This window comes from Aspergillus homomorphus, assembly GCF_003184865.1.
Source record: "Aspergillus homomorphus CBS 101889 unplaced genomic scaffold BO97scaffold_9, whole genome shotgun sequence".
NCBI classification, from domain to species: Eukaryota; Fungi; Ascomycota; class Eurotiomycetes; order Eurotiales; family Aspergillaceae; genus Aspergillus; species Aspergillus homomorphus.
Window position 1 is genome coordinate 681,691 of NW_020291895.1, and position 23,328 is coordinate 705,018.

General features: G+C 52.0%; 8 protein-coding genes across 8 annotated transcripts; 5 read left to right on the forward strand and 3 right to left on the reverse strand.

Moving 5' to 3' along the window:
* Nucleotides 1-938: 938 nt before the first annotated feature.
* Nucleotides 939-2,917, forward strand: BO97DRAFT_341014 (OSTA/TMEM184 family protein; the record flags this gene model as incomplete). Its single annotated transcript, XM_025691620.1, has 6 exons — nucleotides 939-1,038; nucleotides 1,082-1,232; nucleotides 1,304-1,601; nucleotides 1,660-1,785; nucleotides 1,843-1,992; nucleotides 2,051-2,917. The coding sequence occupies 6 exons, from the start codon at nucleotides 939-941 to the stop codon at nucleotides 2,915-2,917; spliced, it is 1,692 nt and encodes a 563-aa protein (XP_025553593.1).
* A 1,000-nt stretch (nucleotides 2,918-3,917) lies between these two features.
* BO97DRAFT_387073 (COP9 signalosome complex subunit 6) lies at nucleotides 3,918-5,507 on the reverse strand. Its single transcript, XM_025693576.1, has 3 exons — nucleotides 5,187-5,507; nucleotides 4,595-5,122; nucleotides 3,918-4,514 (listed from the first exon to the last, which is right to left on the reverse strand). Exons 1-3 carry the CDS (start codon nucleotides 5,455-5,457, stop codon nucleotides 3,991-3,993), a joined length of 1,323 nt encoding a protein of 440 aa, XP_025553594.1. The 5' UTR covers nucleotides 5,458-5,507; the 3' UTR covers nucleotides 3,918-3,990.
* Nucleotides 5,508-5,668: 161 nt separating this feature from the next.
* On the forward strand, nucleotides 5,669-7,711 carry BO97DRAFT_404349 (uncharacterized protein). The gene has a single exon (XM_025694957.1). It carries the CDS (start codon nucleotides 5,689-5,691, stop codon nucleotides 7,636-7,638), a length of 1,950 nt encoding a protein of 649 aa, XP_025553595.1. The 5' UTR covers nucleotides 5,669-5,688; the 3' UTR covers nucleotides 7,639-7,711.
* A 3,816-nt stretch (nucleotides 7,712-11,527) lies between these two features.
* BO97DRAFT_476731 (DNA-directed RNA polymerase III subunit C31) lies at nucleotides 11,528-12,574 on the forward strand (the record flags this gene model as incomplete). Its single annotated transcript, XM_025700499.1, has 3 exons — nucleotides 11,528-11,638; nucleotides 11,779-12,025; nucleotides 12,180-12,574. 3 exons carry the CDS (start codon nucleotides 11,528-11,530, stop codon nucleotides 12,572-12,574), a joined length of 753 nt encoding a protein of 250 aa, XP_025553596.1.
* A 520-nt stretch (nucleotides 12,575-13,094) lies between these two features.
* tah18 (NAPDH-dependent diflavin reductase) lies at nucleotides 13,095-16,905 on the forward strand. The gene is made up of 8 exons (XM_025692576.1): nucleotides 13,095-13,252; nucleotides 13,351-13,526; nucleotides 13,582-13,680; nucleotides 13,722-13,725; nucleotides 13,835-15,252; nucleotides 15,659-15,767; nucleotides 15,966-16,626; nucleotides 16,691-16,905. The coding sequence occupies exons 1-8, from the start codon at nucleotides 13,100-13,102 to the stop codon at nucleotides 16,771-16,773; spliced, it is 2,703 nt and encodes a 900-aa protein (XP_025553597.1). The 5' UTR covers nucleotides 13,095-13,099; the 3' UTR covers nucleotides 16,774-16,905.
* A 669-nt stretch (nucleotides 16,906-17,574) lies between these two features.
* Nucleotides 17,575-18,114, forward strand: BO97DRAFT_309875 (uncharacterized protein; the record flags this gene model as incomplete). The annotated part of the gene is made up of 1 exon (XM_025691205.1): nucleotides 17,575-18,114. A coding segment is annotated over one exon (540 nt), but the record flags the coding sequence as incomplete, so codon positions are not given.
* Nucleotides 18,115-18,659: 545 nt separating this feature from the next.
* On the reverse strand, nucleotides 18,660-19,534 carry BO97DRAFT_285222 (uncharacterized protein). Its single transcript, XM_025691102.1, has one exon. It carries the CDS (start codon nucleotides 19,497-19,499, stop codon nucleotides 19,020-19,022), a length of 480 nt encoding a protein of 159 aa, XP_025553599.1. The 5' UTR covers nucleotides 19,500-19,534; the 3' UTR covers nucleotides 18,660-19,019.
* A 2,727-nt stretch (nucleotides 19,535-22,261) lies between these two features.
* Nucleotides 22,262-23,054, reverse strand: BO97DRAFT_285260 (uncharacterized protein). The gene is made up of 2 exons (XM_025691103.1): nucleotides 23,013-23,054; nucleotides 22,262-22,949 (listed from the first exon to the last, which is right to left on the reverse strand). The coding sequence occupies exon 2, from the start codon at nucleotides 22,799-22,801 to the stop codon at nucleotides 22,400-22,402; it is 402 nt and encodes a 133-aa protein (XP_025553600.1). The 5' UTR covers nucleotides 22,802-22,949; nucleotides 23,013-23,054; the 3' UTR covers nucleotides 22,262-22,399.
* Nucleotides 23,055-23,328: the final 274 nt, after the last annotated feature.

A 23,328-nucleotide genomic window follows, 5' to 3' on the forward strand; every position in this document is an offset into this window, starting at 1 on the left:
GGGGGGGAAAGGAATAAGAGAAATGGAGGAGAGACCGAGAAGGCAGTTCAGGCTATTTCGGGAAAGTGGCGCAGCCCGTGGCCAGTGGGGATCAATTATGTCAGCGGACACTAATACCATCTGTGGTGTAATTTGGACTAATCTACGGAGCTTGTAGCGGGAAGTAGCGGGTATGACATGTATTGGTATGGTATGGGGTGGAATCTGTGGTTCGTCATCCAAACACTTTGAAGCAATCAAAGGGTTCAACACAATGAGTGATTGATTGACTGCACCATCCAAGGTGTTTTGTTTCAGCTGCTTTGCCCAAACCAGCGCTTAACTTGCTCTACCTAAGTTACAGACTGACGGACAGACAAAACTGATTGAATACTTCTTTCTGTCTTTGCTCTTTCAACTACTTTCATATCAATCGTTCAATGTACTGTCCTCTATCAGTCGTCATTGTCCATACCATTCATGTGCGCGCTCCCCCTCTGGCCGATCACCGTTGATCCCCAGCCTCTCTTTCTCCCCTCCCCTTCTTTTCCTTCTTCTCCTCCCCGTTCTCTTATTATCCGCTGTTCCTGCCAAGCAACACCAAGCAACACAACACGCAGCTCACGCTCTCTCGGCACCTTTTCCAGTGTGGCAGTTGCCCTACCTATTCTTGTCGGCCCTGACCCACGATTACCTATCATCGCAGTTCCACCCGCGACAAAAGTGTGGACGGAAGTCTAATCTCGGGTGGTTCCCAGGGGTTGCGTCGCTCATTCTTGGGCCAAGCCCGGCTGGGCGGATAAGATAGAAAGTCGACTGTTTTCTCGCTCTTCGTTCGATTTGCGACAATTCTACTCCTCCTTCTTCCTCCCCCCTTCTCTCTTCTTTCCCTTCCTTCATTGCCTCCCGCGAATCTTGAGGCCTCTGATTGCTCAGCTGTCTCCATTGATTTCGCGAGTATGGGCTGGCCGGTGTGCAATTCCACCGCCGAGGATGAGACCAGTACGTCCCTTTCTGTTCTCTACCCGCCCCTCCCCTGCAACTTGCGACACAGCGATTGTTCACTCAAGCTGACGCGGATTTTGTTTTCTCATCCACACAGTCACCGAGGTCGATCTATGGGAAGGTGGCATTACCTTTCACCAACTCTGCCTTATGGTAGGCGGGGTGTTCGGTCTGATTTCCATGATTGTTTCCTTCTATCTCATTATGATGCATGCCACACATTACAGCAAGCCGATCGAGCAACGACAGTACGTCTCCGCCTTATTCTCCCACTGGGCCCAACCCCACAAAACTAATGTTACTATGTCGCGCGTCGCAGTCAAATACGAATTTTGTTGATGATCCCTATTTACTCGGTCGTCGCGTGGGTTGGAACCTATTTTTACAAGAACGATGTGTACTATGATTTGATCGGAAATTGCTACGAAGCCTTCGCCATCTCGGCCTTCTTTTCCCTACTTTGCGCCTACGTCGCACCCGACCTACATAGTCAGAAGGAGTACTTCCGAGGCGTGGTTCCTAAGCCATGGGTCTGGCCAATTCCTTGGCTACAAAAGATAACTGGTGGTGAAAAAGGCGTGTGGAGGACTCCCCGCAGTGGCTTGACTTGGTTCAATGTGAGTGCTATGTCATAGCCCTCAAGCGCGGTGATCCTTGGTTGACCTATGATTGCAGGTCATTTGGGTGGGCGTCTTCCAATACTGTGTGCTGCGAGTCCTCATGACTGTCGTAGCCGTCATCACACAGCACTTCAACGTCTATTGTGAAGAATCGCTCAACCCTGCGTTCTTCCACATCTGGGTATGTGCTTGCGCATCTAATCATTGCTAGACCTCAACTGATAGGCTTCCTCATTAGAGCATGGTCGTGGAGTGTATCGCTGTCTCGATTGCCATGTACTGCCTGATCCAGTTCTACATTCAGATCAAAGACGACATTAGCCAGCACCGCCCATTCTTGAAAATTCTTTCTATCAAATTGGTGATCTTCTTGTCTTTCTGGCAGTCGGTGAGTGGTGTCCTTCTGAGGGTCAGTTCCGTGGCAGACGATCTAATGATGCTTGCAGACATTGATCTCCTTCCTCTCTTCCGCGGGTGTCATCAAAACAAGCAAGACAATCCAATCACCCGACTTGAAGGTCGGACTGCCTAATATTCTGATTTGTATCGAGATGGCTATCTTCTCGGTTCTCCACCTGTGGGCCTTTGCCTGGCAGCCGTACTCGCTTCTTGCACAAACAGCCGATGTCACCGATTTCTACGGTAACGGAAAGACCAGCTACCAAGGAGGTCGCTTTGGTCTCAAAGGCTTGCTGGATGCTCTCAACCCCATCGACCTTGCTAAGGCAGTTGGCCGCAGTTTCCGTTGGCTGTTTGTTGGACGGAAAAAGCGGACGTTGGATCCCAGCTACCACACGCCGACCGAAGCGTTTGGGTTAAATGCGACTGAGAACGTTACCCCACCTCAGGGAACCGCATACCAAGGGCCTGCGACTGCGATGACTGCGGGACGATATGGTAGCGACGAAGAAGGCCAGGTGCTTCTGTCACATGCTCAGCCCAGTCCTGGTGGACTGGCTCCAGGGATGCACGATGACAGTGATCCGAAGCGCTTCTACTCGCACAACCGGTTGAGTGGCTCATCTATACTAGAGCCGCAGCCCTCCCACACGACTCCACAAATGGATATGTCCTATGAGGACGCCTACAACCCCTACTTGGTCCAATCTCAGCACCTGGCCCACGATCCTTATCACCATGAAAGTTCTACCCCTGGGAACCCGCCGTATCCGGATACCACCACCGCCCCAGCGGCCACTTACCCTCAACAACACCAACAACCCACCCTCCAAGAACAACCTCCGATTCCTCTTCCAGAAACATACCAGACACCGCCGCCTGGGTACGACATGGAGAATTCCCACCGGAGGTAGACAGGGTCCTCCACTTTCAACCGGGTTCACTGCATTGCATCAAGAATTTTGCCGAAGCAGACCGAAGCGCGTGACATGACATGACCTAGACCTCGTAGCACTGGTTGTTGCATTTACCTTTCTTTCTCTCCCTCCACAGCAAGCTGTTTCTAGACGGTGTTTCATACCAGTCACCGTTGCCCTTTTACTCTTGGCGTTGGTTCTATACCTATTGGGATTTTTCTACTTTTTGTTTTGGCCGTATAATACCCTGTTTGTTTGGGCCCTGGCTGTTTGCTTTTTAGCTGCATTATCTTGTTTCACACTATATGAGATCATGGCATGAAAGATTGATTTGTATCGTGGTTTGATGAGAATCATCTAGAGTACTTTTGTTTTTTTTTGGCACGAATTGATTCCTCAACGTTCATTGCGTTCCCGTTTCCTGTCAGATAACAGACTGGTACTCTGATTGGCCCCGAAGCGTTGTTTGAGAGACAGCGTTGATGTATAATGTATGTATATCGCTTGCCAATCCTCGGAGCACAGCTTGTTCGATGTATTGTATAGTGGATCGTATACTAGGGAACATTGATTGGCCTGCATCTTCACAGATGGATACGATACCGGCCGTGAAGAACCTGTTTATCTATTCTTTATCTGTTAAAAGTAATGTCAATTTGCAAAGCCTGAGATCAATGAACTATATCTAAACCTCTGATCAGCCTGAGCGCAGTAGCAGCTAGACAGACGCCCATATATACTTTCTGCGGGATGATGGGGCTTGTTTGACAAAATACCATTTTCCAGTGGCAGTGACTAGAAAATCTTGATCTCCGTCATTTGCATGTTGTCCACTGAGTACTACGCGCAGAATCGATGATACGTTCGTTCAAGTCGAGATTGTGATCAAGACAACCCGGGTCCATGCAGCTTCGGAAGCCAGGAAGTAGCCCGGATGAGTCTCATTCAACAACCACCACCACAACAATAAGGTAAGAGAAAAGACCATTGCATCATCCATAATCTCATTACGTAGCTAAGTTTCATCATGGCAACCTACTCCAGTTATGACATCTAGGTGCGTATCGCTTCTAAAGCCCATCTCCACCGCCGACTCTGTTCGGGAAGAGTATCTCGTCCCCAAATCGACCTCCCATCCGCAACTGATGCAACTCCCCACCACCACCACCACCACCGCCGCCCGACCCCAACACTCCGGACTGTCCCGACTTCCTCGCGGCTGCCGAGGATGCGGCCATGGTGCGGCGGTGGTAGTTCAGAATGGCGGTGCGTTTGCCCAATTCCCGCATGTCGCTGATGCTGTGGCTGAGTTGGCCGAGGAGGGCAACGAGGTGGACGTCTGTGGACTGGGCGAGGGCTTCGGCGGTGAAGGCACTCTGTTGAGGGGGTGTGAGGAGGGAGAGGTGGGAAAGGCAGGCGTTGATGTCGCGGAGGATGGGGTGGGAGAGGGTTGGGGGTGTTGCTGTTGTGGTGGTGGTGGAGGTGGAGGTAGAGGTGGGAGTCGAGGAGATGCTGGAGACGTAGGATTTGATGAGTGAGATGCGGGATTCAAGGGTTCGGATGGCGTTGATGCGGGTGTTAAGGCTGGCGATCACTGTGGGTTTTTGAGGTTTGCGGTTTAGTATTCCTGCGAAGCAGCTGGTTTGGGGTCTTGGAGTGGGAAGGATGGCGTACGCTCTTCTTCGTCCGGGGAGAGGAGGTCGGATGGTTCATTTGGTTGTGGTTCTGCTTTTCGCTGCTGGTCGTTGCTCGAACCTTGGGTTTTGGGCACTTGGGATAGTGAGGATGTGTCTGTGCTGCTGGTGGGTGGATAGACGGCGGCGTTGCGAGCGGTGCGCGCGACGGTGTCGATTCCGATCATCTCGGCTTCGCCGGTTTCGACGGAGTATGGGAGTGCACGGAACTTGATGCTCAGGATTGGTTGTTCTTCGCTGTCGACTTGCATTGTGTTCGTGGTGTTGTTGGTGTTCGGGGTGCTCTCGCCTTCGTAGACGCTCTCGTAGATCGTGAGAGGCAGCTTGCCGCTGCTTGATGAGGCTCCGGTCACATCTGCGGGGTGGAAAGCGAGGAATATCGCCGACTCATTGTGTTGTTGAAGAATTTGGCGGTGGATGGGCAGGTGCGATGTATTGGGACCGGAAGATGGGCAGGTCGACCACCATCCGACTAGGTCGAGGGCTGGCGCTTTGTGCACGTCCTTGACTGCGAGATATCCACTGATGTCAGTTATCGAGGAAGGAGAAAGGAGTGATAGTTTATCGCTCACATTGCTGGACTCGCTCTATGAACCAGCTATCCGGAAGCTGGGCTTCTCCGTTCGGCCCTTCCGTCACCAGGCACTCGAAAGCATGCTCTAAGGTGACTTCGCGGCCGTTCTGCTGGCCCAGCAGTGCTCCGACTATGGGTCCCTTCTGGCATCGGGCTGCGTGGCGGGTGATGTGATCGGAGATTGTCAGGAGTATCAACGGGTGGAGTTGGATGTGAAGGCCGGAGTCAGATGCTTTGAGTGATACAAGCGAGTCAGGATGATCAGACATTGTGTCAAGTTCGAGAATCTTTAGCTAAGGTTGAGTTGGTGAATGTGAATGTATTGTGAGTTGAGGATCGATGCTCTCATCGTCCGGAGATTCGAGCGGAGCTGTTCCAAGTTTGTCCTGTTTGCAATCCAGCTTTCCCTCCCTCCCCCGCTTAGCATCAAGAAGTGGGAGAAGTGAATCAACGTGAATGCATCCCTCAGCAGCCCTGCATACATACTACCCTTAAACGAAATGACAGTTCCTACGACCTTTGATGAAGCCAGGCTTCATCTACAGCAGATTCAGCGTGACCCCACAACTCAGCTGGATGCTACCATCATAGATAAGCTGAAGTTGGAGCTTACGGAGGATACGGACCGCAATGTCCCCGCCACCCTACTGCTACAGATCTCCCAACTCCTGCCAGTCCTTCAAGAAGACCCAACTCCCCTCACGAGTCTCGCAATCAAAGCCTCGGCTTACCTTACGTTCAGGGACCTGCGCGCCGTTGATCCTCCCATCAATTTCATTGCGGGGATCAAAGCGCCGTCCCCGCCGGTCAATCTATTGGCCTTGTCATTGCTGAGCAAAGCGGGACATATCCCGAGCGACGCTGCTATTGTCGCCGGGGACTCCGAGCTCGTCGCATCGCTGGTAGAGCTGTGGCTGTCGACTTCCTCGACAGCTGTTGCGCAGGCGGCGTTAGATACCATCTGGGCGCTGTTGGAGATCGATCTTGCTAGTCCTCTTGAGCTTGGCGAGCATGAGACTGACGGAACTACTGCTGGCCAAGGACTGTTCTGGAGAAGGATATTCACTGACAAGGAAGTCTATGGACTTTTGTTCTCTGTGTGCAATCTCGAGGAGAATGGCGCGGGGGGCATCTCGAAGCGAGACAAGACAGTGGCCCAAGGGAGGCTGATGGGCTTTCTCGTGAAGGCAGGCCAACTGCGCTGGGATATCATCTCAACTTCGCAGGTTCCAGATGTGGAGAAGAAGTACCGGAGTGACAGTCTTCTTCATTTTGCCGCTTGCCGCATGGTGGACAGAAGCGATGTGTTGATGCACATGACTCTAATCAACTTCTTCCATGATTTACTAGAAATCGACGCTCCCGGTCTCATGGCGCGAACAACTGTACAGTCAGCGTCTACCTTCTCTTCTCCAGCTCTTGACTTCCTCATACTGAACGACATACACTCTAATCTGTTGGAGTTTTACTTGGATGAGTCAAAGCTGGACTCTATTGATCTAGCCTATCTCTGCGGCCCAATCATGTCGTACGTTGCACAGTACGCCGAACTATATCCAAACCACCTTCTGCAGAACCCCCGCCATCTGTTGGACCGTATTATACATCGTGTCGCTGCATCTGTTGCAATCTCATCCGCTCAGTGGGCGCATGGCCCCGTTCCCAGCGGTCAACTGAATGTGCTTTCCTGCTTGCCGAGAGTTTTGCTCGTCGAAGCTAGTAAGCATGGCCTGAACGCCGTCTTATCCGTGCCCAGCAGTCCGCCAAACAAAGAAGCCCTCGATGTTCTTGCCAAGATCTTACACGGCCCGCTGAAGCCTAATCTGCCCGACGCGATGGAGCTGAACACATCCGGCCAAACACCTACCGACTGGTACAAAGAGGCAGCGGCTGCCCGGGTTCTCTACTTTCAGTACACAAACCAGCACACCGAGTTCTGGACCGATGTCGTCGCGACCGCTGACATCCTCGCCATGAAGGACGTCTCTTTGGCAGCTATGTCCCTCATGAAGGCAATTATCACTGCTAATTGGCAAGTCTTGCCGCGTGAAGTCCCGACATCTGCCCCTGGCAACACTCGGTATCAGCTCCCTACCGAACAAAGCTTGGAAAGTCTATCCCCGGCCGCGCAAGGAGTCCTTCCGTCCAGCGGTGCCTGGGCCGCTCTGACACCACCGGCTCTAACCATTCTCTTGCCCTACCTATTCAAACCTCCGCGTTCGTACGCTGAATTCGTCGGGGGCGGGGCCGCAGACCCGCAGAATGCAGTATGGAAAGTGGCAACCGCAAAGCACGAGGTGCTGGTTGCCTTGTATGACTGCTTGAAAGAGAATGGTGGCCAGATGGCTGGGTTCGAAGATATTATGCGTACACTCCGCCAACGTGTCAATGAGGGACCATGGGGCCCAGTGACTCAGTCTGGCAACCAAGTTGCGACTGTCGGTTTGTGATATGAGCTTTTCCTTCGGTTTCAGCAAGAATCAATTTTAGCAGTCCAGCGTTCAAGAAAATTCAATGTACAGATCTTCATCTTTGACTTGAGGTATCAACGAGAAGCAAAATTCAAACCAGTGATCTTCTTTCCCTTTCCTCCTGTAGATCTTGAATTCTGGAAGAACATGTCGTTCAGTCTGTGGCCACCAGGTACGCACGACATCTGGTGTCTCCCTTCCCTAATGCTCATTTCCTCAGACCGTGGAATACTGCCACGTAATGACATGTTTAATGCTTGGCTCATGGCTTCCAGGATATACTGATTGAGGGCCTCAGTCATAGTGATTGACTCGTCAATCGCAAATAGGGATGAAGGAGCAGCAGCCCTGAGAACAGGTTCCATGGAAGGACAAGCCGAGGACGTCTTTTCAGCGTCCCAACGAGAATTACCCCACATCTCAGCTCATTGCTTCCAATAGATTTCTCTCTCCCCAATCAGTCACTTCCAAGTCCTCATTGAATCCCTGCTTGCCCCGGAGACATCATCTAAAGATGACTCGTCGTATTCGTAGCAAGCTTCAGGACTTGTGGAAGACGCTGGCTGACAGCCATGACTTTGTCATTGAGGCCGGTTATGTTAATTTGTCTATCATATTTGGCTGCAAACTCCAAATTGTGCTTGTTTGCTGCCAGCAGGTTTCTCGGTTCAGTGGTCTTCTTTCTTCACTTAGAGGTGTATAGGTGGAGTTGGAATGAATTGGAGACATCTGGCCATGTTTGTGATATATTAGCATTGAATCGCGTTCAACTTGATCAGAGTGTTTCAGGTCGCGGCGACCCTCAAGGAATATCTTTGGATTTACTTACTGGCGTAGAGCCATGGTTCTGGGTCAGGATACTCCTTGAGCTTCATTAATGTAATCTTAGAAGCCGGTTTGTGGCACCTTACTCAAGCTGAGAGCGATGTGAATGGAAAATCCGTCACTTAATGGAAGAGTGTGCAGGCCTCTGCAGTCTTCAGACACTACAGATATGTAGACAGGACCTGTTAGTATCTCAGGCTCTTGTGTTACTTTCACGCCTACGCGTCCTGTGACGACGACCCACTTCTCTCTGTCCCCTCCCTTTACTTCATCTTCTCCTTCCTTCTCTCTTCTCTCCCCTCCTCTTCTTCCTCTTTCACGCTTCCTCGTGACTGATGTCTTTATTCTTAGAATAAAGCGTCGACCGTTACGAGGATGTCGTCCGAGTCTAGGTCGCGCCTGGACAGATCACCGGTCTTGCACAGAGCCGGTATTCACTGTGTTGGGAGGGCAACCTCCTTCTTTGCACGGCCTTACTGCCGGTGATGTTTGTGGAAGAGTCCCCAGGACCTTCGCTCACCGGCTAGACTTTCCGCGGCCTCTGGCTCTTGACACCACAGCCTGACAACCGTCCACGAGAAAAGACTTGCGTCGCACTCAAGGACGGTCCAGGTTCCATGTCAAGGCTAGATCTCACCGTGATGACTTGGATGGGCTTGAACGTCCCGTACACGGGAGTGTCAGATTTGCTAATTATACTCTCCGAAACCTGGGTTTCAACACCACAGCCTGACAACCCTCCACGAGAAAGGCTTGCGCCATACTCAGCGACGGTCCAGGCTTCATGTTGATCCCCGGGATCCGGAAAATTACTGCTCATCCCAGGCGGCAACTCCTGAGGAAGGGTAGACCGAGGTCGAAGACGCACACATCCCTGACGCTGGTTCTGCCAGTGATCAGTTCACGGCCACGAGGCTTGCACTTCAGTGCTAGCTCCCTCATTCAGCATTCAAAAGAATGTTCACGAAATCCCTGGTGTTGGGAAGGGTACCTGGTTGACGAGGGGACCAGGTCTCCAGCGACGAGCCCGCACCTCACCGTGGTGCTGGAGTTTAGTAGCCATCTCCGATGGTGAAGCTAAGACGAGCTTACTTCTGTATTCGATCCAATCAAGTTGTTATGAAGCCACAATGTATCTACTAGTTATCAGCGCTGCGTGTAGGAATTGATGAGCTCGAAGCGCCGTCTAGTAGACAATAACACCTTGTCCTAAACCTCTGTATCTATCCGGTCATGTTCTTTTGGCTGCCATCAGTTTAGCAGTGAGGAGCTAGAGTATAGGCTGGGCCGTTGTATGTCCTTTAGTCCTGCTGGAATATGTTGTGACGGACCTATTCTAATCTCCAGCCTTCACTTTAACTTTCGCCTCTAATCCCCAGCCCTTCTTTTCTCTTTCTCTTTCCATCTCCACATCATCCCTATGCCTCCCCTCACTACCTTTGCAAACTGGCCGCTTATTATTGTGACAAGTGGATTCTACCTCGCACATGGCACAAATAGAATCACGACAACTGTCCTGCCGCTAATGGAGTTGAAGATAAAAGGTTTGTTACCTCCAGATGTCTATAAACTAATAGCTAATATGACCACGCCATAAGCCCTTCTAGCTGGATATTCCTATTTTCATGTCTACCTCGCTGCGACACCTAGCCACGGCTGAATTGGTCCGCAACCCGGTCGATTTGTCAATCCATGGAAGCTTGCTCGACCATGCACGCCTGGACATGAAGAGCTCGAACCCCTTAACAAACGCCATGTTACGGCAGCTGGGAACGCGCTTCTCGGCTCGATCGGTGCGCTACGACGCGATACATACCTCCGATTGGTTCCAGATGGGAAGGAGCTCGCAGTCAATCTCTCTCTCCATGTTTCTTACCAGGTTCGTACTGGCGTACAACACTCGATGTCGACAGAGTCTAAGAGATGGGAAGCGGAAGACTTAGCTCAAAGGGGCAAGGAGACAAACCATCATGGATTGAGTTTGTTCACGCAGGAAATTGGGCTCTGTTTGGCTTGATTGAAGGGTACTTGCTCCAGAGACATCAGCCGGTCACTTCTTTCACCAAGTCAGATGCAAGTAATATCCCCGTGGCCCCCCGTGCCCCTCCACCTATTCCTACTCTACTAATAAAAGACAGTCGAGCGAAGCTTTTCCAAACCGAGATCTCGTTCTAATATCCTTCTCGACGTACATCCCAGAAAAGGCACAGGTATCTGCCCGGCGTTTCAATACACAAATCCAGCCTTGCATTGCAATCTACGAAAACCTCGATCCCTGGGGACACACAAGATTTAGAAGCTATACAGAAATCTACCAGCTTCGCTTTTACGATCGCACTTCATTCTTGAAATTCTTCTGGCACATTTTACTGGGCGACGCCACTTTATGTGGAAACTCCGCGGTCAGTGAGTTGGTATTGTGTCTGCATGAAGCAGACACCACCTACTCTATTTAGGCCGGTAGGCTGATGCTTTGAGCAGAGGTGCCACTAAGTTCTTCAGCAGATGATTTGCATTTTATCGTGATACTAGACTCTCTTGGATCTCGGATGGTGAAGCAAAGAAGAGCTCACGCTCTACATGCCTTTTGAGTTCGATGTAGTTGCAGTGGATATTGCAGAGGTATGGTCCTCCCGGCTGATACCTTTGGCACAACGAGACATCTGACAAACCTGATTAGAACTAGGGGTAATAGATACAACACTAGACTAGGTCTTCACCGGAGAGGCCATAAATCCACGAAATAACTGCAGTAGCGATTCTACAACATGATTGGCCCAAACAACAAGTAAATGTCAGGGCTACCCGCGACGTGCCCTTTTTGCCTAATCCAGCCTATCTCCGAAGGCGGTGACTCCAAGCTCCGCCGCAAGGGTACTTTTTTTCTCCCGCCGCGCCGCATCATCCCCTCAATCGTTCCGTTGCAGCTGAGCGCAACTCCCCCTTCGCTGTGCAGCCTCGCTCTAGCTCTGGCTGAGACGGAGACACTCTAGTCGAAGCACACACCCTCTCCACTCAATCTAACCTCGTCCTCTCTCCCATCATGTCCCGCTTCGGAGCCAAGAAAGGCCGCAAGCTCCCCGGCGCCGAATTCAGCTGGGAGACCGGCGATGGAAGCGGCGAGCCCGATACCGCGCCTACACCTCTCTTTCCGGTACGCTGCTCTACTAAAGGACTGGTTATGTCCTGGAGTTGAATTGGAGAAGCCAAGGAAGGGGGTAATCTGGGAGGAGGATCAGGGACTCAATTCGGACAATGAATGGCTTGCTAACCTTTCAACTTTCTTTCATATAGAAATACCACGTTCCCCGCGCCAGAACCTTAACCCCTCGCGAGCAGATCCAGGTGGACCTGTACCGGTCGTTGCGCGAACGCTTCCACGATGGCCCGTATTATTCGGTGCTGGACTCGGCGACCACGGCGGCCAAGAAGGAGAGTGCCGCGCGGGCGCACTTCGATCCGTTTCACGGGATGCCTTCGTACTCGGGCAAGTACCAGAAGAAGATGAGGACGCTGCCTAAATTGGCGGGGAGGGAATATGGTGAGTTGTTTCTCTCTTCGGATTTTATTTGTGTTTGGAATTGGGCCGAGGGATTGTTATCCCGAGTGGGCGCTTTTGGCTTAGGGGGAAAATTGGGGTATTGGCTCTACTACTACGGAGATACAGTGCTAACTGTTAGCTTTTCTTTCGCTAGTGATGAAATTCTTCCCGAAGGAACTGTGGCAGACCATCCAGCCGAGCTTCAAACCCGATTCCGCTATGGATGGATACGTCCTGCGCATCGATCGGCCCGGTATCAAGCGTGGCTTCGAGGATGAGGAGGACGAGGAAGATGACGAACCGGGCAAGAAGCGCCGGACCGGGGATGAGGACGATGCGGAGGCTGGCGAGAACGAGGATGACGATCGCGAGGTCCTCGATCCTGATGAGGAGGAAGAGGAGATTGTGGATGATGACTTCGAAGACGATGACGATGACATGGGCGGGGATTACAATGCCGAGCAGTACTTCGATGGCGGCGATGATGAATACGGCGACGACGGATTCGGCGATGGTGGTGGCGGGGGTGGTGATGAGGATACGTATTAGAAAAACTGCGGGCGCTTATTTCGAGATACCCCTATATTCATTATCTATTTTGATCTTATCAATCTGAGCGGTTTATCAGTGCTGGTACTCCGTAGTTTCACTTGTCTTCCCGGTATGAAAAGGGTGTGGTTTAGGAGGTTCCACGTGGCAATAAAAGGCTGGAACATTTTGAAAGCCTTCTATACAGCCCGTCGGACATCACATATTGCAAAGCCACATGGGCATATCTTGCAACGCGAGCGGTCGTGACAGCAATCCATCACTATCTCTGCACCTGCAGTAGTATAATATTCCCCATCTCGCAGTGACACCGATCCTCGGGATGACGTCATCCCGCTCCGTCCGGCACAAAAGGCCTTCTCTCCGGAGGGGTCCTAAAAACACGGACGGTAGTGGTGAAGTGCATTTGCCGGGTGAAGTAAGTCGAGTCGCTTCCCGCTATCGCTATCTACTAAGTACAATTTCGCGAGAGCGTTTGCTCACCTTGTCACCACGGCACCCACCCCCCGCGCACGTGCCAGAACAATGAGCAACCAGCCCGCCTCACAGAAACGCTCCGCGCTTGTCCTGTATGGCTCCGAAACTGGCAATTCGCAGGAAGTTGCCGAGGAGCTGGGTGCATTGACCGAGCGACTACATTTCAAGACGCATGTTGCCGAATTAAACCTGTACAAGCCGGTGCGTTTGCGGTATCCCCCTCCCCGCGTCGCGGTGTGAGATTGAGGGAGTTTGGTATGTATTTACGCAATTCACCATGCTAACTGGCGCCATCGCAGGATTCACTCAAGTCGTACACGCTTGTTCTCTTCGTGGTTTCGACGACGGGCCAGGGCGATTTCCCGGCGAATGCGCGGGCGTTTTGGCGATCGCTGTTGTTGAAGAGACTCCCGCACACGTTTTTGGGTGGCGTCCGGTTTGCGTCTTTTGGGCTGGGGGATAGTTCGTATCCTAAGTGAGTGCGTTTCCAAGGGTTGAGGTTCTGTTTGGTTCTGACTATACTTGGGAAGATTCAATTGGGCTGCTCGCAAGTTGCATAAACGTCTGCTTCAATTGGGCGCCGAGGAGATCCATCCTTGCGGGGAGGCGGATCAGCAGCATCCTGAGGGGTGAGAGAGTTTTCTTCCTGTCCTATCGATGTGGATGAGAGACGGGTGTGATGCTAATTCCGGTTTCTTCAGTCTGGAGGGCACGTTTATCCCGTGGTTCACGAGGCTTCGTGAGCATCTGCTCGACACATATCCGCTTCCGCCGGGGCAGGAGCCGATACCGGACAATGTTCAGCTGCCCCCGAAATGGCTGCTACAGCTACAGGGCAACGTAGCAGGGTCCTCGGGACCAGAGCAATTTACAGACTCCACCGCAGATATCAATGGGGCTTCTGAGTTGGATCGCCTCGGTCATGATGTTCGGCCGCTGCCGGACACATTGACAGCAACGCTGAAGGAGAACAAGCGCGTAACTTCCGCAAAGCATTGGCAGGATGTGCGCCATCTGTCTCTCACTGTCCCGGAGGCGGTATCCTACGTTCCGGGGGATATGCTGTCTATCACACCGAAGAATTTTGCCAATGACGTAGACAATCTGATCACGATGATGGGATGGGAGGCCGATGTCGATCGACTGGTGACTCTCGTTCCGGGACCAACTTTGGTCTCTACAGACGACGATGAGATGCCATCACCACCTATTCAGGGTCTCGAGTCCTATCCCAAACTCACCTTACGCGCTCTCCTCACCGATTACCTCGACATCCAGGCCATTCCTCGTCGGGCGTTCTTCGCCACCGTCGCTCATTACACGGACTACGAAATGCACAAAGAGCGTCTTCTGGAGTTCACAAACCCGGAGTTCTTGGACGAGCTGTGGGACTACACTACTCGACCGCGGCGCAGCATTCTGGAGGTTCTGCATGAGTTTGATACGGTCAAGATTCCATGGCAGCACGCTGTCTCGGTGTTTCCGATCATGAGAGCAAGACAATTCAGTATTGCCAGCGGGGGCGCACTCAAGCACACGACCGAGGGAGGCACCAAGTTCGAGCTGCTGGTTGCTATCGTCAAGTACCAGACGGTGATCAAGCGCATTCGACAGGGAGTCTGCACACGGTATTTGGCGGTGCTCCGACCCGGAAGTACACTTAGGGTGCAGTTGCAGCGTGGCGGCCTCAACTCATCCGTTAACCAATTAGTAGGACCGACGGTCCTGATCGGTCCCGGGACTGGGATCGCGCCACTGCGGTCAATGGTCTGGGAAAAGGCCGCGATCGTCAAGGCGTACCAGGAAGAGCACCCTGGAGTCGAGCCGCCGATTGGGCCGACCCTCCTCGTCTACGGAGGTCGGAACCGAGAGGCGGACTTCTTCTTTGAGGAGGAGTGGGAGCAGTTGGGCGAGCTGGTCCGCCTAAACGTTCTGACTGCATTCTCGCGAGACCAAAAGCAGAAGATCTACGTGCAGGATGTGATCCGCGAGAACTTCGGCCTCCTCTTCAAACTCTTGCACGACATGCGTGGCTCGGTGTACATTTGCGGGTCGTCTGGAAATATGCCCAAAGCGGTGCGACAAGCTCTCACCGAGGCGTTTCAGCATGGAGCGGAGGTAGAAACGGATCGGTTCAATGAACAAGGTGCGGAGCAGTATCTGCTGGGAATGGAGAAGACGGGCCGTTACAAGCAGGAGACGTGGTGATGTTTTGTCGGTCCGTAGGAAGGCATGCTGTACACACTTTGTAAAAAGCGAGACACCAGCAACCATTTAGAATAAGCCCAAGCACGATGAGGTCATTGTCTCTCGATCACCTGTCAAAGGAACATTCAAGTAGGATTCTTGCAGGCTGACTTACCTCGGTTGGAGGCGGGAATGACAGAACAAACACACAGGCGGAGGTTGATCAGTTCGGCCCGCCTCGGGGTCTTCTCCGCCCTGGCCTAGTAGAGTCAGTCAGTCAGTCAGTCACCTGCTTTCTGCCGCGGATGGAGAAGGCCTGCTCGCTCCGTCGGATCGGTTTAAGCTACAACACTATTTCCCTCCCTCTCAACTCTCCCCCTCTCCCCTCTCTCGCGCTCTTCGTATCTTCCTCCTCACGAGCCCGCTAAATTTGTTTCCTTTCTTGAGACTGAATCCTCTTTACATATCACTCAATATGGCTAGCAACTTGCGGATTCTCGTCCCCATCAAGCGGGTCATCGACTATGCGGTGAGTTTTCAATTTCCCTCCCGTGCTCCGGCTTCGGTGAGAAGTCGAAGTTCGAATCTCCGCGCCACGCTGCCCGCAAAGCCATTGCACCCCATAGCGACACTATACTTCCAAATTTTGACCTCAACCCCCAACACCACAACCTCTAAGCTACAACAACAAAAGGAGGAACTAACGGTCGACGCCCCCCATGAATAGGTCAAACCCCGCGTGAACAAAGCCAACACCGGCGTCGAGACGGCGGGCGTCAAGCACTCGCTCAACCCATTCGATGAACTCTCGGTCGAGGAAGCCGTGCGGCTGCGCGAGCGGCACACCAAGAAGGAGAGCCCGATGAAGGTGGACCAGATCCTGGCGCTGTCGGCAGGCGGCGCCAGGTGCGCGGACCAGCTGCGCACGGCGATGGCGATGGGCGCGGACCGGGCCTTCCACGTCGACGTGGGCGATAGCGCAGACGGCGGCCCCGAGCCCCTGACCGTGGCCAAGATGCTGCAGGCGGTGGTCAAACAGGAGGACATCAACCTGGTGCTGCTGGGCAAGCAGGCGATCGACGGCGATCAGGGCCAGACGGGCCAGATGCTGGCCGGTCTGTTGGGCTGGCCGCAGGCGACGCAGGCTAGCAAGGTCGAGATCAAGGACGAGAGCGGCACGGTCGAGGTCACGCATGAGGTCGACGGCGGCGTTGAGACCCTGCGCGCCAAGCTGCCCATGATCATCACGACGGATCTGCGGTTGAACGTGCCCCGCTACGCCACGTTGCCGAACATCATGAAGGCGAAGAAGAAGCCTCTCGAGAAGAAGACGTTGGCCGATCTTGGAGTCGAGGATAAGAGGAGGTTGAAGACGATTAAGGTTACTGGTGAGTTTCTCGCTGTATTGTTCACTGGAACGAATTCTTGGACGCTAATTCTCTCTCCCACTAGAACCTCCCGCTCGCCAGGGTGGTGGTAAGGTTGAGGATGTGGATGGTTTGATCGGCAAGTTGAAGGAGTTGGGTGCTCTGTGAGGGTTGTTGTAGAAGGAGCATTCGCGCGTGTTCGTTTGTGTTTGTGTATGTTCATTATGACTGATTACCAGCCTACCTAGACTTAGTTGGGTATTTTCCTATTCCATTTCCCTGAGGGAATCCATACTTCTGATGTGTATACCTTCTTATTCTCTTGTTTTCGCTGTGCTTCCTCCTCTTTTCTTTTATTCTAAGCCGTTCGCGCCTTGGTCTTATCTGGTACATCTTGCCGCAAAATACTAACAGCAGGGTGACTGATGACATGTTTGCCTTCGTCTATTCGAGGCTACTTCCTTGTACTCACGACCTACTATCCTCTTTCGTCTTGGATGATTTGCGGCGATCATCGCAGCCACTGCTCGAGCAGAGGAGTCAAGGTTGTTCCGCCCTTGCGACTGAAAGAGCATGCCCAATCTATTGAAAATAATGAAGAAAGGCTTGTGTGCATATGCGGGTAAAGACTCAACAGCAAATGTCATTGATGTCTGCTGGAATGTCCCGAGGGCCTAGTCTTTCAACATTCCCACTCTAACTATATAAGTATTGTCATGGCATCGTTTCAGTCTATCTCTTACACCTTTAATCACTATAAGCCTAGCTCTCCTGACAAGATACCAATCCGACACTGGATTATTCTTTTTTGGAAGTGCTTGTCCTATCCTTCGCGCAGGAAAATCACTGACTATGGGACCAGCTGCGACAACCGACGAAAACATGCGTGACCCCCTCTTCCTCAAGATTTTTACCCAAGCTGGTGTCAGCTGGCTTCTCGACATCATCATCGCGGAGCGTTCTGAACCGCTTTATATCGAGTTGCAAGGGGTCCATCTCTCCCGAGAAGGTACCCTGAGCATCATGTTGGTGTATTTGGAAGCGCTTCACAGCGTTTATATAGTGGACGTCCAAACCCTCGGCGTCATGGCTTTCTCGACGCCCGCCAGTTCGGACGGTTCCACCACCCTCAAGACTATCCTCGAGTCCCCCAACACACCCAAAGTCTGCTTCGACGTCTGGTATGGCGCAGACGCGTTGTACCACCACTATCAGCTCTCCCTCCAGGGCATCGAGGACCTTCAGCTGATGGAGTACGTCGCCTCACAGGGCTGGCTTCGCGGGCAAGGGAAGTTACAGCGGCTCGGGGCGTGCATCACCGCCGACGCGGGCCTGACCGTGGCCGAGGACCGTCGCTGGCTGGAACTGATGGACCACGGCCGCTCCGGTTCCTTCGACTTCAGCCCGGCCGGGGGTTACCACATCCTGCATCACCGGCCGCTCGACCCAATGTACCTGCGCTGCTGTGCGGCCTCCCTCGTCCACCTCCCCAAGCTGCGCAGCCGGTATCTGGGCCAGTTGAGCACGTTCGGCGAGTGGTTGATGGCGCGGCCCGAGGCGTTGGCGGCGAGGCTCCCGGCAGAGCAGGAGTCCGAGTATCGGGACCGTGGGCGGCGGCTTGTCTTTGGGCCCTGGACTCGGCTTCAGGTCTGCGCGCTGTACCGGCAATTCGTCGCGCAGACTGGGTTGTCGGGGCATGATCCTGGTGAGGCGGTGTACGTTCGATAACGGCCGGCCATGAGGTAGGTTTTGGATCTTTCCATCTCGACTAATTGGTGTTGTCTGGAAGGTGGGTGCTTTTGAATAGGTCGACATAGGCTGCACATACAGTTTCTCCCTAGGTAGGTAATGATATGCACATTCTTTTCTATACTTTATGTTATGGAGTTCCTTAAAGATGCACGTCGCTTTTTGTATCTCGACTATGGTGATACCTATATAGCCAACAGTACAACCTATCTCAATTGACAAAGACGCATCCACTTTGAGCGATGACTTCTGCCCTACTTTCTTCCTTATTTATCATCATCATCAAACTCATCCTCCATACCCAAATCCCCTTCCTTACTACCCCCAGCTATAGAACCAGGTACTACACAAGCACCGCCCAAAACAAAGTAAAAAGCAACCCACCCCACTCCCTCCCACAATCAACCACCCGCCAACAGAACCCCTTTCCTATTCCTAGACCCATAACCCAATCCAATGCGATCCGATCCGATCGAAATCAAGCCCAAACACGCTACCGCCTGTATCCCAGATCAACAACTCGATAGATCGAGTGCCACCTTCTAGCGCGTTCTAGTAGGCGTCTAGAAGCATATCGGGACCGTACCGGACTGTAGATAGCTAGTCTAGCTGCTTCAAGCGTGCGGCGATCGGCTCCCGTGTTCTCTTTGCTTTGCTTACTTTTTTTAGCAGGTTGACATTTCCTGGTTTTCGGTAGGTGTTGGCAGGATGAATCGATTTGTTGTGGATACAGGTAGACTACCTAGGGGTTGTTCTAGATGGGCTTGTGGGATGTATCTATCTATTTTAGATTCTAGACTCTGGGGTGGTTCCGTGCGTGCGTGCGTGCGTGCGTGATCGGCCGTGTACGTGTACGGTTGATTAGATTGTGTATCGGCGGCCTGGAGGATGTGATCTATCGAGTTTTGTGGTTGATGGGCTTGGGATTGGGGTCTGGTTGGATTGGGGTTTTTTGGGGGGGGGAATGCATTTTGAGATCTTGGTGTTGAGGTTTGATGATCGTTTTTGGGATAGGACACGATTTGGGATTGCAGGGGGTTAGTTGAGGGTTGTGGGCTGGGTGCATATACATTGTCTGGATGGTGTGTATAGAAATGGGCTTGGCACTCGCAGGAATATGTGTGGTGTGTATGGTCGGCGATCATAGAATCCGGAATGAGACCTATGGAATAGATTGGTGGTACAGTTAATAGCGAGTAGAAAGTTTCGAAGAAGAGGGGAATATATGTATGAGTTATGGGTGCATGATCTACAACATGTGCCAGGGCACTGGGCGTACTATCAACATCACCATGTTAGGTGGTGGTGGTGGTGGTGGGTCATTGCTCGGCATTTTCTCGTGAGTAACTGCTCGAAAGGCTTACAACAAGCAAGGATATGTACCTCAAACGGTATCTACTCGGCAACTAGCAGGACCGGTGGTTTAGTGGGAAACTCGCCGTGCGTAGTCAAGGTCAAACGCCCTCGGTTCTGCGTTCGATCCTGGGAGTGGGCGACTCAATCCTGACGCAGGATTAGTCTCCCTCCTCCCGGGAATTAAGAACTGGTATGAAAACCCTCGGGATAAGAGGGGTTTTCGTAGCACTGCATAAGGGAGTGGCTCTGGTCCCGTTGACCACGGCAAATCCTGCAGTGTGAGCTTTTTTATTGTATCTAGAATCTAGTTCATGATGGTGGTGTGGTGATGGGGCGACGGATGGCTTCTTGTTGGATTGCTTGGGTGTGTTAGATGGTGTCCACTGTTATGACTAGGTGCGGCTAATCTGTTCAATGCAACGCTCGGTGGTGGATTGTATGCTATCGTGTCCAGCACATCAGGACTAAAGATAGAATTGAGGGAGTACTGGGTGTGGCACTTGGTAATGTTCGGATTTTGGAGATGGCCCGGCCATCACGAAAAGCTTCGGGGACTGGTGCGGACTCGTCACCCGAGGATAGTGGCCCGGCATTCAAGAAAAAGCGCATATAGCACGGAGGCCCTTACTTTCAGCTATCCAGTGCCTTTGCAGAAGGAAAAAAAGGGGGACGGCTGTTCTGTCTCGAAAATGTTGCGCGTATGGAAGGTGGGGTGCTCGACTTTGCGATATGCCGAGTTCTCTTTCAGCTGCCGGTTGTCATTCAGTACGGTGAAGAAAGATGCTGCAGCCGCAGCGGACATACATCTGCAGCTGCGTTGCAGAAGAAGGTAAAACAACCTGGTGACACATTTGTTCGACGGCTGCATATACCGATCTTGGTTACCTTCACGATGAGGGTGACGCGCGAAAGAGCCGCAAATTGACAACCTTCAGCCGGTGCTATCACGTATCTTAGATCCTGCAAGAAGGTGACAATCGGATTGACTATCGACTATTAGTCTGGGCCGCTAATGATTGCCCTGTCATGGTCTGGTTCCTGACTACTAGCCTGCCATGCTCGGGCTAGATCCATCGTATCGCATCGCATCGACGTCAGGAAAAGAGAAGCTTCAGGTTCGCATGACAGGGTGGCGATCGGGCCTGTCAGATTCTCCTCTGGGTTTCGGGACGGGGATCATGAAATCGAATCCCCCGTAGGCTGTTTCTGTTTTCTTTTCCGCTTTGTTCTGGAATGTGTGCTCTAGCTCGGTGTTTGGTGGGTGGGTTTGATCAGATAGATAGACAGCCATTGTTTTGGATCCGCTTTCGGTTGGAATGTCGGGAAATACTAAAAGAATCTCAGCCAAACCTTGCTAGAGCTCATCTCGTGTGCTTCTTTTCTAAATTCTTGAGGTCAACGGAGGGAGACTCTTTCTTGTCCTGTACAGGAGGTACTAAGTAGATGCAGGCTATTTCGCACGACTCTCGTCAAAACATCTCATCATCTTCGGGGGCCAAACGCAAGCCGCAAGAACCGCCAAACCACAGATATCCTCGTGCCGATTTGTCCCCAAACCCAATGAACTATTCACATCTGATACGTACGATATCTTTCATTCATTGTTGACCCTCGTTCTTGTGGCGAAGAAGAAAAAATGAAAATGGCATGTGGGAACACTCACCTAGTATGGATTTTGATTTTTCTCGACCATCACGGGGGGGGGGGGGGGGACAGCCCCGGGGACGGGCACTAAACTATACTGTAGAAAGATCATGGAATCTGATATGTCGAGTTTCGGGAGGCGCCAACAACCCTATATTCCCTATCTACCTAGTATCTATCTACTCGATTTGGCTCCTTTGGGATGCAGATCTGGCAAGGCCCCGAAACGAGGGCACGAAAAGCAAACCCCAAGAACAAGGCAGAGCGGAAGCTGAAGCCTCTTCCTTGAATTGGTTGTTATTTTTCCTTGGAGAGATGAGCTGAGGCTGAATGTTGAAGGCCGCCACTGTCATCATCATCAACATCATCATCACCGTCTGGCAGGTTTGTGTTTGTGTCGGATGTTTAAAATAGAATCAATCTACCTCCGGGGTCTTTTTCGCAGAAGGTAAACTGGATTTCGGGGAGTTGAGTACTCCGTCAGTCATCTCGCCTAGGCAACCAACCGGATCCTATAGCTGCGCACATCTTTCCGGGGAAAGGAGGGGACTATTGACGGATTCGTTGGACTACGTTACTGTATAGTAGTACTAAGTGCCTACTGCAGTGGATGGTGGGTCGCTTGTTCGCCGGATTGGGGATGGGGGGTCTGGACCTGTCATGGAAACTATAGCTGAGCGGGAGTGGAAACGGGAAGGTGAGGAGGTAAGTAAGTAGGTAGGTGGTTCAAGTTGAGTGCAGGTAGTGAGTGGATATAGGTATAAGTGCATTAGAACTAACGACCTACCGTAGTAACCAGGTACAGTACTTACTGCCAGTGACTACAAGGGGGAGGGGGTTATAGAGAGTGAGGCCAACAAAACAAAACAAATAAACCTCTCCGAACTCTTCACGACTGCTTCACCTAGGCGACTCGGGACTCAAAGAGGGAGGAATAAAGCCGTTGTCGCAAGGGGTGAAAGAGATTTAAAGGCAGGGCTGGGCTGAGGTTACGGCGATTGGACCTGTCAGATGCTCACTCGCATTGGATACATCGACATCGGCATCAACATCCAACATCAGATCCGAATGCAGGGAGGAGGAAGAAGAAGAAGAAAAAGAAGAAGAAGAGAGGGGTGGGAGGGAAGGAGAACCACCAAGTAACCGTGGATACAGTAGTTACAGTCAAGGAGAAGAGTTCGTCCGGCAGCTGACTGGAGAAAAAAAAAAGTTTATCTGGTGATATGAAAGAAAGAAAGGGAGAATAAGGAAAAACTGAATATATCCGACGGGGCCCAGATGGAGGGAGGATCGGGATCAGGGACCCTCTTTGCGACCCTCTTTTTTTCGGGTACGTAGTCGATGACGATGCGATCAGCAACAATCTCTGATGGCCTGAGCCCAGTCCTATGGTTCGGGGGAGAGTCTTCTGGACTCGACAATTGAATTCTGGTGGTTCTGGTGGCATCGTGGAGTACTCCCCTATAAACAATAACAATATCCTTATATCAACTGAAATTGAAAAGAATGAGGAGAGGAAGAGGAATGTCAAGTGTATAGATAGGAAGGGAAGTAAGAAGACGGTACACGGTACTTGCAATCAAGAACCCGACCGGCTGGGGCTGGCTGATTAGTTGATGATGCGGGAATGATGCCATGCAGTACATACAGTACCGTACTTTTGCACTCACTCACTCTGACTGACTGACTGACTGACTGACTGACTGACTGACTGACTGACTGTAACTCATCTTCTCTTCCTCGACTTTCTTTCAAAACAACTCACTATTCGTCATCCGCTTCTATTGCTCTTGGTAAGCAGCAGCAGTTCTATCTCTCTCTCTGCATGTCCGGAACCAGCCACGGCGCCACTTTTGCCAACCATGCCCTTCCGACCCAGCCGTGCTGAACTGGTGGTGCCTGGTTTATTCCAATTCACTGGCTGCTGCATCTATACCGACCGGGTTCGGATTTAGTCTTGTTCTGCTTCCTCCT